The sequence below is a fragment of the Mauremys mutica genome, chromosome 18 (assembly GCF_020497125.1).
Source record: "Mauremys mutica isolate MM-2020 ecotype Southern chromosome 18, ASM2049712v1, whole genome shotgun sequence".
In the NCBI taxonomy this organism is placed as follows: domain Eukaryota; kingdom Metazoa; phylum Chordata; order Testudines; family Geoemydidae; genus Mauremys; species Mauremys mutica.
In genome coordinates, this window is record NC_059089.1 from 152,991 (window position 1) to 169,410 (window position 16,420).

Consider the following 16,420-nt stretch of genomic DNA (forward strand, 5'->3'; position numbering starts at 1 on the left):
AGGCAGAGGCAGCATCTGAGGGTAGTGAGTCACTAACACCACAGGAAGAATTGCATGGCAGCGGTAGGAGCTGTCTGTGGTGCTTCTGGGAATGGAATCAAGCGACAGCAGAGTCATGGAGGAGAGGAGACATAACCCAGACAGAGTTGGCTGACATTTTTCAAACTAGGAGTTTTTCTGTGGACAAACAGCTTTTGAGAAAACATATGAAAATGTTCAGGAAATGTCATTGATGTGGTTGTAATGTTTTGTTTGGCAGGAAAAAAAACATATATATTGTAATGTTTTCAGCAATTCTATTTTCATTCTATTTTTTATTTTATTCTAAATATTCTCGTGTCACTGACCAATTATTTTCTTTATAGAAAAATCAGGATTTTGGTAAACAAGAAAATAAACTAACATTTTCAGATACTATATATCAGGGAGAGGAATTTAAAAAAATAAACACACAAAATCAAAACTGGGTTAATTTAGAATCCTTTGAACGGCAAACCACTTTAAAATTCAATCTTTTCCCCACAAAACTATTCTTATGGTTTTTTTTTTACCAGCTCTAGTCCTTGTGCCCTGCGCTGGATAAGTGTGTACGATGATGTCTGCCCCCTGGTGGCGGGTGGATAAAGAAAAGATCTTTATTGTCATCTGCAGATTAATGTTCATTATGACAGGCCTATAATTGCTTTATAAGAGCTAAGTATAATTATTACAATTGCCTCCCTGATTAGCTACACGGGCCTCATTTTCATCTCTGCCCTCTTGTAGGAATACGAGTACCCTTTGCCTGTCTGCCAGTTCACCCCATCAGCATAGCTTTCATGGGCTCCTTTCAGGTATAATCCGTTCAGGTTGGCCGAATGACATGCTCCGTACCACCAGGCCCCTTTATAGGCTACAGCACAGCTCCACTCAGATATGTCATTGTCCTGGTCGTGGGTTGAAAACATCATGCCGTTGTGGTTAGTTAAGGAATCCCCTGTGGAAACAATTGGTTTTATTTATTACATGTTTTTACAGACACAAGGTGGGTGAGATAATCTCTTACTGTTTATTTTTTACATTTTTACAGTTCAGTTCCCACAGCCCAGCCTGGTGGTTCTGGAGTGGGGTTTCTAAATTTTTCCCTGCACCAGGCAGCAGAAATCTCCCAGGGGTCAGGAGAGAGACTGCAGTTCTATTTCCAGAGAGGGACATTTTTCATCAGGCCATATTCTGACTGTATCTCCACACAAGATCACATAGGAAACTCTTCAGCCTGTCATGACTTAAGTCAAAGACCAAAGTCAAAAAGGTGCTAATCAGGGAACTTCTATTCGCTGATGATGCTTCCCTCAGACCCCACAATGAAGATCTATTAAGAACTCATGGACAGCCTTTAAAGTACCTGTCAGGCATTTGCTCTCACCATCAGCATCAATAAAATGGTTGTATTAGGACAGGAGGGTTCAGAAGATCCTTCAATCACCTTAAATGCCAACCAGCTAGATGTCGTCCAAAAAGTTCAGCTATTTAGGTTCTACAGTGACCACAAACCTCTCACTGGATGAAGAACGAAATGTTTCCATTGGAAAGTCTGCCACCACCTTCAGCAGACTAACTAAAAGAGCATGGAACAACTCACAGCTGACCATCAAGACCAAAATGCTAATGTATCAAACCTGCTTCCTCAGCACTCTCATGTATGGTGGGGAAACATGGACAACTTATGCTCATCAGGAGAAAAGGTTAAACAGTTTCCACTTATGCTGTTTACGCTGCATACTCAACACCAAATGGGAAGATAAAGTCACCAATGCAAAGGTTCTTCGAAGGGCAAATTTACCAAGTATGACAAGCAAAGATGACTGCACTGGCTGGGCCATATGAGTAGGATGGAAGATGGACGCATACCCAAGGACATGCTATAAGGGGAGCTATCAGAGGGAACAAAAACAACAGGACGTCCCAAGCTTCGCTATAAAGATAAGCAAATGAGATATGAAAGAATTGGAGTTAATCCTGACCTATGAGGAATCTTAGCAAGTGATTGTAACAAGTGGCACCACTGTTTCCATCAGGGTTTCAAAGTCCATGACAGAAGCTGGCTCCTACAGCTTGAAGAGAAAAGAGCCCGTAGGAAGCAAGCAGCTCCCAACCAAGATAGATACATTTCTTGCTCTCCTCTGAACTCTCTTCAGTTTGTCCACATCATTCCTAAAGTGTGGTGCCCAGAATTGGACACTGTTCTCTCTGTGAGGCCTCAACCGTGCTGAGTAGACCAGGACAAGTATCTACTGTTTCTTACATGCCACAGTCTTGTAAACATACCCAGAATGACATTAGCTTTTTGTTAAACTACATCACATTGTTGACTCATATTCAATTTGCGATCCACTCTAAACCCCAATTCTTTTTCAGCAGTACTACCACCAAGCCAGTTATTCCCCACTCTGGAGATGTGCATTTGATTAGTCTTTCTTAAGTGAATCACTTTGCATTTGACTTTGCTGGATTTCATCTTGCTGAATTCAGATCAGTTCTCCAATTTGCCAAGGTCATTTTGCATTTTAATTCTGTCCTCCAAAGTGCTTACAAACCCTCCCAGCTTGGTGCCATCTGGAGATTTATAAGCATATGCTCCACTCAATTATCCAACTCATTAATGAAAATATTGACTACCACCAGACTCAGGACTGATCCCTGCAGAACTCCATTAGATACACGCTCCCAGCTTACCAATGATAACTACTCTTTGAGCACAGTCTTTCAACCAGTTGTGTACCCACCTTATAGTAATTGCGCCCAAACTGCATTTCCCTAGTTTGCTTATTGAGAATGCCATGTGGGATTTTTGTCAAAAGTCTTACTAAAATCAAAATATATCATGTCTACTGCTTTCCCCTTATCCACTAAGCCAATAACCCTGTCAAAGAAGGAAATTAGGCAGGGTTGACATGATTTGTTCATGAGAACTCCATGGTGCATATTGCTAATTAATCCTACCGTCCTCTAGGTGTTTACAACTTGATTGTTTAATAATTTGAGTGAGTATTTTTCCAGGTATCAAAGTTAGGCTGACTGGCCTAAAGTTCCCCAGGTCCCGTTTGTTTCTCTTTTTAAAGATAGGTACTATGTTTGCCCTTCTCCGGTGCTCTGGGACCTCACCCATCCTCCAGGAGTTCTCCAGATAATTATTAATGGTTCTGAGATTGTTTCAGCTAGCTATTTTATTCCCTTAGGATGAGTTTTGCCAGGCCCTCCCAACTTGAATATATCTAACTTGTCTAAATATTGTTTAACTTTTCCCCCCAGTATTTGGGCTTGTTGTTAATAGTGTGTTGAGTATGTCATCACCAGTAACCTTCTGAGTGAAGATTGAAACACACTAGTCACGAAACACCCAAGCCTTCTTGATGTCATCCATTATTAGCTCTCCATTCCTGTTAAGTAAGGAACTACACTTGCTTTCATCTTTCTCTTACTGCTAATATATGTGAAGAACCCCTTCCTATGGATTTTTCTGTTCCTTCTTAGATGTAACTTATTTTGTGCCTTAATCTTTTTGATTTTGTCCCTACATGGGTATGCTACTCTTTTGTACTTCTCCTTAACAGTTTGTCCATGTTTCCACTCCTTCCTTTTCTTAGAATAAAGAAATCTGTGATTTCATGATCACTTTCTCCCAAATTGTCTTCTGCCTTCAGATTCGCTCCCAATTCCTCCTTCTTGGTCAGAATTAAGTCTAAAATGGCTGGTCCCCCTGGTTACTTCCTCCACAAAATGGTGTCCCCATTACATTCCAAGGGCTTATCATAAGTTTTGTGTTTTTCTTTATTACTTTTCCAACAAACATCAGGGATGTTGAAGTCCCTCATTACTATAGTACACCTGTATCAAGAGATCACGTCTATTTATTATGCTTTTTTTCTTTCCCCAGAGACTGTCAGTTGGGCTGCCTCCCGCCTCCTCCTGGAGCAGAGAACAAGTGTATTTACCCTGGGTGTATAATTCAACACCTCCTCCCATTTACCTTGCCTGTCCCTCCTAAACAAGCTGTACGCCACTATACCAATAGTCCAGTAATGAGACTCATCCCACCAAGTTTCGGTGATGCCACTTAAGTACTATTGTACTAATCCTTCCAGCTCTTCCTGTTTATTCCCCATCCGTCCTGCATTTATGTATCGGTATCTGAGATTTTGAGTATATGCCTCTACTGGTTACTCTCTTCTTCCTCCTCTGACCCTACATGTCCCCGCCCCCCAAAAATCTGGCCCTCTGTTAAGGTGGCCCTTTTTTATGCTTAGCTGTTGGCTTTTGTCCCCTGCCCCTTTTAAACCTAGTTAAAAGTCCTTCTCTCTAATTGCCTTGTGGGTCTGCCTAAGCAATCTTGCGGTGATGTGTAGAAGACTCCGCATGGCACAAACTATTTCTGTCTCTGGTATGTGGGGGTCTGGATGCATAGTTTGCATGAAATGGGGCATATGTAACCACTCAATGACTTGTACCAATCCTGATGTGCCTACGTCGTTTAATTCAGATATTTCTATGGGGCATTAAGATCTAATTTAGGGAAGCAATCAGCAGTAGCTGTGCCTACCTCGGCTCATTATTCTGCTTTCAGACTTCCACTAGGCAGGATATCCATATTATACTATATGTTTTGTTGTCACTAAACCTTGTGTTTTTCCTTTAATAGTTCAGCAGGAGAATAACTGATGTTTCCTGACACATCACTTCCACAGATTACATTGCCTTTTGCTTCTGCCATAGAATACTCTGCATCACTTTTGCTTTCCATTTTTCCATCTGCCACAAAGGGAAAAGGATGAGCTGAGAATCTACCTGCAGTGCCATTAACAAAGGGTCCAATGAATAGCATGTATTTTGAAGTCTCTCCTGAAACTCTGAATGACGAGAAGGAAGCAAATACATAGTTGTCGTCAAAATCTCTGAGATCAACGCGAAGCTCCTGGGGACCTTTAGAAAACAATTTGAAAGCAAAATGTTCAGCACCTTCCATTAGTTTTTATTACTATTATTGATTGCTTTTATTGCAGAAGCCCCTGAAGACTCTAAACACGAATCAGGCTCTATTATGCTGGGACCATTATGATCATCTAGTTTAAATTGCCTGCATTACACACATCATAGAATCTCACCCACTGATTCTCGCATCAAGCCAATATCTTCATATCAACCTTTATCAATTCAATTTCCACCCACCAACCTAACCTCCCTATTAAAAACCTGCTCCGTGTTATGCTTTGCTAAGGTAGTTCAGAATCTATGACCTCATCCTCGCTGTAATATCCCTTATTGCCGTACTGTGGGCGAACCACCAAAGGAGCAAATGCTGCTCCATGAATCATGACTGGAGCCAGCCCAGCTACCACAGCATTCTTGGTTTCAATAGCTTTGTGTGGCAGGTCTGGGCTGTAAGGAACAGGAAGGGGTGTCTGGAGCAGACGGGTTACCTCTACCGATAGTACAACTCTATACCCTGTAACCATGGTTAAAATATGGGAACAAATCTTGGTGGAGAAGGTTGCTGTAAGGAAAAGAACGCATCAGTGATGTCTTTACCAAGGAATGATAACAGATGGATATTGTCGTTCCCCAGCCAGAATTCTGACAGCCGGCTGCCAAAACCTCTTTTGTATGAATTCCAGTCACGGTAAAAATCCACAGAACCATCCACCCGTCTCTGGAACACCTGCAGGGAAACAGGAGGGTCTTAGCTGGGAAATCCCACATTGGTTTCCATCCTACGTTGAGCAGGAGGCCAGAAACTCTGAGACTGTAAATCACTGGATGAGATTTAACAGGGTCAGATCTATTTCAGCCTCAGATGACTACCGCAGATGGAGGCTTGTCCCACAGGATCATATTAAATCTTGGCAGCAACAGCACTAGATTAAAAGATCACATGGTCTGAAAACTAGAGCACTGGGCTGGTAATCAGGAGGCCTGGGTTCTATACCCAGTTCTGCCACTTGGACAAGTCACATCACCTCTGCTTTCTGTACAGCCCTTTCTCTGCCTTGTCTATGGAGAGAGTGTGAGCTGTAAGGGACAGGGGTTGTCTCTCAGTGTGTGTTCAGCACCCCGCACAATGGGACCCTGATCTTCATCAGATTCTCTAGGCACTACTGGGATATAAATAAGCAGAATAATAAATTGGAAGGTTTAAATATGAGGAACATACAGGGTTCAAACCCCTAGCTCCCTAGAATGCTCTTTCCACTCATACTCAGGGGCTGCCTGAGCGATAGAGCAGCTGAGGCACCAGGGCTGTGACAGAAGTAGAAGGAAGAAGAAATTCTGGTTCCAGAGTCTAGGCAGCTATTGAGGAGGCTCTGAGAGCCAGGCAGAGAATAGCCAGGAGAAGGGAAACCTGGTTAACTGTGTCAGACCAGTGACAAATGTCCCCTCAAACCAGGTCTTTTAGAGTCTAAAACTCTGGGTTCCCACCATGAAACCCACTGTGTTCACAACCAAGTTATCCCTACAACCAAGGATTAGGGAGGATTAAAAGGGCTCAGGAAGTGTCTGTGTTTTTATTTCAGCTAACCATGGTGAGCTAACAGCTTCAGAGTTTCCATCCTCATGCTTTTCTACTAGCTACAACCCACTGGCTAAGGGCCACCTCTCATTCTTGGAACAGAAAACTGTTTGTTGTTCAATAAATAATGTCCAATGAGCTTCATTATGCTCGGTTCTTACAATCCATCCTCCACCATCTGTGTCCATGTCACACAGCACGGTCATGGCGTTACAGTCACGGGGGTAGATGGTGTACCAGCCGCTCATGATTTTCCCTCTAGCTAGCAGCTCCTTGCAGTTCTTTGCTCCTGGTTGAAAGAGGAATTGAAATATGTAAATTGGTTGTATAACTCTCCTTGTACAGGGATTCATAGGCTGCTTTATGTTGCACTGAGGGCCAGATCAATTGCAGAATTAGGTAACTGGAAAACAATCTTTGAGCCACCATTTCCTCTCCTCCCCACTGTAGTGTTTGGGAATAGGGTAGTATCCCTTTCAATAGTTTGTGGTCCCTCTGTGTTCTATCTTTGGAAACCTACCACAGCAGCAGCGTATGTACCCATCTAGGCTTTTCAGGCTCTCTGTAGTTAGCAAACCAAATTATTTAGACTCCAATGTGCCAGTGTGGTTGTATAAAGTTTGTTTGCAAGAGGAAAAGACACAACCACCTGCCCAACCCCCTGTGTTCTGTGTGAGACCAGCCCAACCTGAACAGAGGATTGGCTCAAAGCATCTTGAAAACTCATGGAAACTGAAATATGCACAAAGATTTGTACTGCAAGTACCTATGCAGCATTTTGAAATCTCTCTGTGAGTCAGAGGGGCTTCCAGTCATTATGTGACTGGGTGAGCACTCACCCAGAAAAAATATCAGATACTCACAGGAATACTCACATCAAACAGTTTGCAAGCGAACCCATCAGCTGAAGGAGAAAGATTCGCTGGCCAATTGCTAACAGCAAACACGTTCATTTTAAAAGATCCAAGTCTCTTTGCGGATAGTTTGAGAACAGCAAATGTGGTAAATCACAGATGTATTTTTTTGCAATTTGTCTATCTCTAGTGGGTTTTCATGTTTGGGTCTCTGGATGGAATGAGATGACATTTAGTGGTTATAAGAAACACTCACCTTTCTTACACCGTATGTCTTCCAGGTCTTCCTCCACTGGTCATGAAAAGAAACACAATAGAAAGTGAAATGGAACCAGAAAATGTTTTACTGTCTTTTAAACTATGTAATTGGCCAACAGTGGCAGCTGGGATAGCAAAGTATTAGTTATATTGAAAGTGCTCTAGACAGGCTTTTAATTGTGAAAACCAAATGCTAATGGATTCACACACATCTCTGATCTGAGCCTTCCAGCCTGAACCATCGAGACGGCTCTCATTATGTAGCCAACACTATTTTGTAAGCCTCTCATGAGGCACCTACTTGCACGGCTAAGAATTGGTCCTTAATGGACTAAATTAATTGCTGGTCAATAACTAGAAGCAATGCCCACCAAGTCAGGGGAGTTATAATAATAAATAATAATAAGAGGAGATATACCTATCTCCTAGAACTAGAAGGGACCTTCAAAGATCATTGAGTCCAGCCCCTGCCTTCACTAGCAGGACCAAGTACTGATTTTTGCCCCAGATCCCTAAGTGGCCCTCTCAAGGATTGAACTCACAACCCTGGGTTTAGCAGGCCAATGCTCAAACCACAGAGCTATCCCTCCCCTGCTAAAAAAGTTAAAGTCATAGAATATCAGGGTTAGAGGGGACCTCAGGAGGTCATCTAGTCCAACTCCCTGCTCAAAGCAGGACCAATCCCCAGACAGATTTTCGCCCCAGATCCCTCAATGGCCCCCTCAAGGACTGAACTCCCAACCCTAAGCAAACCACTAAGCTATCCCTCCCCATATGCTTACACTGCCTGTGAATATGACTCAATATTTTTAAAAAAAAAAAATTCCAAGTGACAAAAAGGATCATTCCTCTAACGGATCCATTTCTTGTGGTTCATACTCCCCACTCCCAGTATGTATGAAATATAAGGAGGGATAGGAGAAAGAAACATCCAGATCTACAGATTTCACTTACATTTCTACTATTCTCTCTCATACCAAAGGTCATCTGGCTAGCGTTGTTCCAGACATTACAACACATGGATGGGCACCTGTTTTTGTAGGTGGGGCTATTTCTCTCTTTGTAGAGTCCAAATCTTACAGGAGGATTGATATAGATATTGTGGACATGGGGTGGACATGGTAACTATTCAAGCTTTCTAAGCCACTTAATTGTTAGTGCTGCAAAAATAAAACTGAAAGGACGTGCTCAGTATAAAGGAGAGTGCAGAGGGTCTCACCAGCTGTTCCAGGGGCTCCCGTAGCTCCCAGGGCTCCTTTATCTCCTAAAAAAAGAACTCAGAATAAAATCCTTGTTTTGCCTGTAGGTCAGCTACATAATACAACATCTCACTACAACAATCGCTTGGGTTTAATTGTGTGGAGGGGCTAGTTCAAGGTCTATGTACAACCTACATGTTGCACAATCTGTTAAAGTTGGCGTTTTGTGGGACTTAAGTGATGTATGTGCCAACTCTCATGATTTTGTCATGACTCTCATGATAATTATTCTTTTCCTTAAAGCCCAAGCTCCTGGGGTCAAGTGGATATGACATAATTACAGCCATCAGCCTCAGTAAAAAGGTAAGTTTCTAACCCTCAAAGCTACGGCAAAAGCCTCAAAATGTGACCCCAGTGCACCCTAAATACTCAAAAAGGCAAATAAAAAGAACACCACATCTATTATTTTTACATAATCTCATGATTCTAAAACCAGTCTCCTGATTTTTGATGAACCTGACTGAAATTTTTCAGAGATTTGGGGCTGGTAGTACTGCATTTATCTTATCTTGTCTTTTGCATTGGCTGACATGATATAGGCTTCGGCTACGTCTCCACTGCAGTTGAGATCTATTTCCTGTGGCTGCATAGGACTCGTGGCATATCAGACATTATAATTAGAGCTGGGTGAAATTTTTCAGGCTAATATTTTATTCACAATTTTGAAATGTTCCAACTCCTCATTTCAGAACAAAGTTTTGTTTTGTCATTTGTCTATTAAACAAAACCAAAAAGGGGATGCTTCTTGTTTAACCGGAACCAATTTCATTTCAGCTTTTTTGTTTGGCAAGAAGCTGGAAGAAAAAATTGTACAATGAAACAGGGCGGGAGGAGGGATTGTTGCTCCCAATTTCTCTATCACCATGAATAGCACCAAAAAGGGCTCTCCCAGGGCCGGTGCAACCATTTAGGCAACCTAGGTGGTCGCCTAGGGCGCTGGGATGTGGGGGGGGCGCCATTTTCTTCGCCAGCGACCACGGTAGCTGGATCTTCGACTGCCCCGGTCGCCGCCGGCATTTAGGCGGAGGGAGCTGGGGCAGGGGAGCGCGGGGAGGGCCACCTGCAGCAAGTAAGGGGGGGGGGCGGCATGCATGGGAACTCCCTGCCCCAGCTCACCCCTGCCCCGCCTCCTCCCCGAGCACACCGTGGCTGCTTCACTTCTCCTGCCTAAGCTGATTGGCCCTGCAAGCCTGGGAGGTGGGAGAAGTGAAACAGCCACGGTGTGCTCAGGATGCTCGTGCTCATGCGCGAAGCAGGGGTGAGCTGGGGCGGGGGGGGGGTTGCCTCAAGGCAAGGGGGGAAGCGCCTCAGGGCGAAGAGGGGGAGCTGCAGCCGTGGGGGGCACCTCAGGGCAGGGGTGTGGGGGTGGTCTGCAAGGTGGAAGTTTCACCTAGGGTGCAAAACATCCTTGCACCGGCCCTGGACTCTGCAGTGAGAAGAATCGTCTGAGGTCTCTCACCTTTCACTCCAGGGGGGCCAGCAGGACCTCTTTCTCCTGATTGAACAAAAAATAAGATAGTAAAGACTGATCAGAGATATCGAGATCTTGACAGTGGATCAAAACTGAAGTTCTGTTGCAATAATAAACCCTTTATTGTCAAATATAGAGTGAAGGGAAGTTATGGTGGTTTTTCAAGCCCAGATATTAGAGGAATTGGTGCTTTATAACTAGCTCTAATTGATATTTGATTAAAAACTTATATCCTGTTCTTAGGTCACCTGTAGGAAAACACAGTTCTCTGCCCTTTGTTACTTTACCTTTTGGGCCAGTTACTCCCACCTTTCCAGCGATCCCCTGTGGTCCCTGTTGTCCTGAAAACACAGAAAACTGACTGAATAGTTTCCAAGGTAGCACAAATATTGAGTACATAATCTCCACCCACCACCCCAACCTGGAATTACAATAACCCATCTGTGTCGAAATTCACATAATGTATCTGCATCTGGCTCGCTGACTCCCTGATCTCACATCAGGATCCCAGAACATGGGCTCTTGCATAGAGGCCAATTGAAGTCAAAGGAACAAGCACATTTTTCTGCCAGGTGAGAACCAAAGCTGGTAAACAACCATTTTATACATGCTACCATTAAAAATGTCATGGCTCATGATAATAATTATGATTTCCTCCTCTCTAGCCCCTCTCATCCAAACTTCTCAAAGCGCTTTACACAGATCAATGAAATGTGCCTCAGATAACCTCTGGGAGGTAAAGGACCATTATAGCCATTATACTGAGGAGAAAACTGAGGCTCAAAGAGTGATTTGACTAAGGTCAGACAGCGAGTCAGTGACAGAGATGGGGAAAGAACCAGACGACTTGGTTGCCAATCTGACAGTCCAAAGGGAATGGACAATATTTCAGAGCTTGCTTATTCTGCATCTCCAATCCCTTGCCACAGGATACGGAAGATGCCATGTGAGTTTCCTCATATCAGGGTTGAGGAGAATCTCCAAAGTCTGAGCATGTTACAAAAGTAATTCCCATTTACCTCAGTACCCAGACATCCCTGATTCCCATTCAGTGCCTGAGAATGTACCTCGCGTTCCTGGATTTCCTGAGTCTCCTCTGGGTCCTGTGGCACCTGGAATTCCAGGGCAGCCTTGGAGAATGGAGAGTTTATCGGTACTGTTGAAACCCACTAAGCTCACGTCTGGGGAAAGAAATGATCCATAATCAATGATTGTTAGGTTCTCAGGATCTGAAACATTTTGCAGAAATCCAGAGGGAGAACCCCAGCAAATGAAAGCCTAGATAGTTCCTTGGTTTTCTTTTCTCTATTAGTGACAAATCCAACATTTTCTTCAGTTTTAAGCATTTCAGAGACAATGCCCTAATATGAAAAGTTGGGGGTTATTACTATTAGTCTTTGTTTTAAGTTATTGTGAAAACAAAAGTTAAAAAGAAATGATTAAATATTTGTATTTTTAAAAAAAATCACATCAAAGATAATTTTGATGTACACCTTCTGCTGCAGTGTTTGTAACCCAACCATTGTAGCATTGTGCCTGTTCATGAGAATCTTTTAACAAAATTAACTACAGAGAAAAAAAAGTGGAATGAAATGCAGAGGAAGAACAAATAGCTGCCATTCAGTGAAGAAATTGTGCAAAAGAAAAATAATTTTTAAAACAGTTGCTCTTAGAAGCTCAGGAAATACATTTTAAAGAACTAAATATGTTTTTAACCTAATAGTCCCCTCTCTATATTATACACATTGTGAGATTTAAAATTATTTATAGGGACATCACTGGAGAAAAATAGGGACATGCCTGTTAACTCCACTGAGTTCTATTGATGTGGAAATTTTTGAGGTAAACAAGATGTGGGTGGACATGGTTAATATGCCCAGTGACATAGGAACTCTACCTCCAAATATGGAACATTTGGGCATAAACTGTACATAGCAAATGATTTTCAAAATGATCATGAATGTAAGGAGATGAAACGAGACAGCAATACTGCTCTGAAATAATATATTTATTTATGCATAAGATGGCAAAGCCTGTATTCAATCCTTATTTAGCAAACGACACATTTCCTTCAAAGAGATCATTTGCCTGAATGATATCTGCACAAATTTAACTAAATCTTGCATAAGAATTTCCAGGATTTCATGATGAACTAAAATAAACCTTAAATGCTGCTGGATTCTCAATGTGAATGTGTTGACATGGAAAGAGTTGTGTAGCGGATTTGTGGTGATAGATACACAACAGTTGCGATTTTACAAATAATCATCTTAATTTGGTCAACGTGAATTTTAAAAAGCAGAGGGATCTGAAATCATAGGCTGACTCTGAGCTTTGTAGATTGAGATTTAATTTTCCAGAATTTAGGTCATCTGCCTGTGTGGGTCGGTCAGTCACCAGATTGGAAATGCTTTGGCCCCAATATGCAGAGGAGATGGGAGCTTTAGACAGAGAGATTCCAGCAGCAGTGTAGAGAGGTTAGAAGACAGTAAATGGACATGAGGGAGAGGAGGTCAAGTCAATTTTTTAAGATTCTCAATGAAGGCAAGAGACAACAATTTCAGAACATTTTTTGCAAAAACCGTGTCCTTTTTTTGAACACCTCCAGTCTGTGACGGGCACTTCTGCAATATAGAGTAATTTCTACAAAGGAATTTTGTACAGAGAAGCTGTTCTTTTTAGTATTTAAAAAGCACCATAAGCAGGCAAAGCACTTTATAGACATGTAGGATAAGAAACATTCCTGAACAGTTCCCAGTTCCCCCAGGGTCCAGGTTGGCAAGAACCACACTATGAAACGCAGTTTGGAACAGGATTGTCTTTCACTCACCTGGGCAGGTGTCCTGAGCCTGACAAACCGCTGCTGCTAGACAGAGTAAAGAGAGGAGGGTTTTCTGGGCAGCTCTCCCCATGGCTAGTGCTGGGCTCTGCAATGGCAGCTCCACTTGTCTTCTCCCCACCTCCTCTTCTACTTTAGTATTTCAGTCCCTGTAAGCCTTTTATATGCAATAACGAAGAGCCTACAGCAAATAAAGCTCTCTGCCTCCGGCATCTCAGCGCCTCCTTCCCACTCGCCACATTCCAGTAGTTTCCACTGAGATGTTTATGCTGCAGCGATCACAACCGTAGCTGATAAAATGGTCTGATAGAACATGTTCAGTACTGGACTGGCAGCCGTTGCTTCCCCGCACAGCAAACACGGTATCGTGCAATGACGATTATTGAACGGAGCCAGTCTGAACCTTTGCTCACAAAGTTAAGTCATGTGAATGTGTCTTCTGAAATATTAAAATATGGTGCCAAATAATGAGCCCAAGCTGACTTTCTCCATCCCTTCAAAGCCCCCTGTTGGCTTCAGTGGGAACCTTTGGGTGAACAAGGAGAGCAGGATTGGGTGAATTTACTAGCCAACTGCTCTGTTATTATTATTTGTATGACAGTAGCCACAGGAGACTTCGCGTCAGATTGGACCCCTCTGTGCAAACCCATAGTAGGAGACAGTAATAGAGCGATAGGTTCCAAGACCAGAAGTGACCATTGTGATCATCTAGTCTGACCTCCTGTATAACACGGGCTACAGCACTTCCCAAAGACAAGTGAAGAGTGGGAGAAAAGAATTATTATCCTGATTTTTGCCGTGCTCTGTGTGCCTGTGTCATAGAAATGATAAATAATAATGATGCATGCCCAGGCCATATCTGCTCATATACCACTGCTGCATTTTTCTATATGTACATGTGATTTTTCAATGATTGCTACACGGCGGATGCTATTGATAGCAGATCACTGCTGAGGATCATTTCTTTATGTGCATATGTGTTTGCATGATTCCAGTCCATACAGCAAGAAGGCAGATGCTGTTCTACCTCTGTGCAAAGGATATTTCCTCTCTTCCCAATGTGGTATTGTGGTTTGTAATTGGAATCAGAGACCCAAAGCTGCAAAAGAGACTATTGGAAGATATGGTTCTTTGAATGATTGCTCATTTTGATTCCAATTAGGTGTGTGCGTGCCGTGTGCACAGTCTTCGGAAGGTTTTTCCCCTAGCTGCCCTCATCACATCGGCCGTGGAGCCCCCTGGAGTGACGCCTTCATGGCGGTGAATATATGCCCCTGCCAACCTGCCACCTCTTCATTCCTTCTTACCACCAGTGACGGTCGTTGGAGCTATGGTCGCTTAGCTTAGCAAGTGCTTCCCCTAGTATTTGTACTTAGCTCTCTGTAAATAGTTGTTTAGTTAGTAAGTTAGTTTGTTAGCTAGGAGTGGGGGAGGGGTTCCTCTCTCCAGTTTGTCTCCTCTGAGGTCTGGGGTATGCCTCGATCCCAAGGGTTCAAACTCTGCGGAACCTGCCACAAGCCCATGCCAATAGGCGATCCCCACGACTCTCGTCTCAAGTATCTGGGGGTGAGGGGAGGGCCTACCAAGCAGATTGATGCAAGATTTGTAAAGAGTTCCACCTGAGGACTAAGAAAGAAGGGACTTCAGGCTGAAGCAGATCCTGATGGAAGCAGCCCTCCGTCCCCAGCTGGCTTCGGGCCAACTGGTTCCAGCATCGAGCACCTCTGTGCGGAGCGCTCCAGCCTCCGTGCAAGAAACGGTGCCAAGGAAGGACTCTGGTCATAGAGACCCTCAGCGCCGACACTTCCCGGTACCGAAGCTCGCGGAGGCAGCCCGGCGCTGCTCGCGCTCCCCAGTGCCGCATGAGCGGTACAAGAATGTGGACAGCGGGTGCTCGCCTGCACCAAGAGAGGCAGGGTCAGACAGTGCCACTGGGGTGTGTCCTGCGCAGGAGCACCTGGTGCTGATTTCACAGGAGCCAGCGCTGTCAACTTCAGTCTTGCAAGGGGCTCATCAAGTCCGGTGCTGTTGGACTGTCCTCACTGAGTGTGCCAGGTGGAGGAGCTAGAGCTCTCTTCCATCCCAGACACTTTCGAGGCGGCAAGGGACTTGATTGCCATGACAGCTCCATAGACTCCCGTCATCCGGGATAGACCTCTGGGGCCGCACTGCGTGGCACCGTCCAGAGGCAAGCCTGCAATGAGGAGGCACCAGTCACCATCTCCGCAGCACTGCTCTCCACGGCACCGGTCTCCAGCACCATCTGCCCGGCACCGGTCCCGCCACTGCAGCACCGCTCTACAGCATCTTCCTCGCAGCACCACCATGGTCTTCGCACTCAAGAGCCTGATCATCGGACTCCGAGGCGGAGTCCTGTTACTCAAGGCGCAGCCAGCACCGATCAGACTGCTGCAGATATAGACAGGACGTAAGGATTGTGCCATGGCAAACACAGAGGCAAGGGCCCGAGCAATGGCCATTCTGGACTCCATGGGCCTACCACCAAGCCTAGGGCACGCACTCAAGGGTTCCCACTCGGTGGTGTCGGAAGCACAGATGCCTCCACCAGCCATGGACCGTCCCGCCCCTCAGGGCTCCGAAAGAGCATCAGTGCGAGCCATGTCCAGATCCTGGGCCTACCACCAGCACCAAGGAGCGTGGCACCGAGCAGGACGAGTCCAGGGGGCCAGGAAAGCCCGGTGCCGCCTCTGACCTCATTGCCGTCCTCTCCGGATGAATCGGTGGCAGTGTCTTCCTCCTCTGGGCCACCCACTATTGACAGTAGAGCACACCAGGGCCTTCTGCATAGGGTAGCTCACAATATGGGGCGTCAGGCTGAAGAGGTAGTCGAGTGATAAGACCCTGGAGGGGCTGTCTTGGGTGGCTTTGCCTCTCAACAAGGCTATTCAGTACACTACAAAAAACTCTGTAGCAAACCCCTCCCTCCATTCTCCCTACACAGAAGGGGTTGGACAGGAAGTATTTTGTCCCCTCTAAGGAGTGCGAGTACTTAGCTACTCACTCGCAGCCCTGTTCGCTTGTTGTGGACGCAGTGAATGAAAGAGAGGCAGGGGCAGCAAGGGCCGACTCTGATGTCTGGAAGGTTTACTCGACCTGAGGGCTCCAACCAACAGGCAATCCTGAGCAGATACATTTCAACTCATGGACCTCCATGCTGAAATTCAAGGAGTTCGT

The 16,420-nt window shown here is 44.6% G+C and overlaps 1 protein-coding gene across 1 annotated transcript; it reads right to left on the reverse strand.

Annotated features, from left to right (window-relative positions):
• Positions 1-467: 467 nt before the first annotated feature.
• LOC123352313 (ficolin-2-like) lies at positions 468-13,299 on the reverse strand. The gene is made up of 10 exons (XM_044992195.1): positions 13,217-13,299; positions 11,454-11,567; positions 10,674-10,727; positions 10,375-10,410; positions 8,876-8,920; positions 7,655-7,690; positions 6,706-6,833; positions 5,566-5,695; positions 4,825-4,959; positions 468-976 (listed from the first exon to the last, which is right to left on the reverse strand). Exons 1-10 carry the CDS (start codon positions 13,296-13,298, stop codon positions 729-731), a joined length of 1,008 nt encoding a protein of 335 aa, XP_044848130.1. The 5' UTR covers position 13,299; the 3' UTR covers positions 468-728.
• Positions 13,300-16,420: the final 3,121 nt, after the last annotated feature.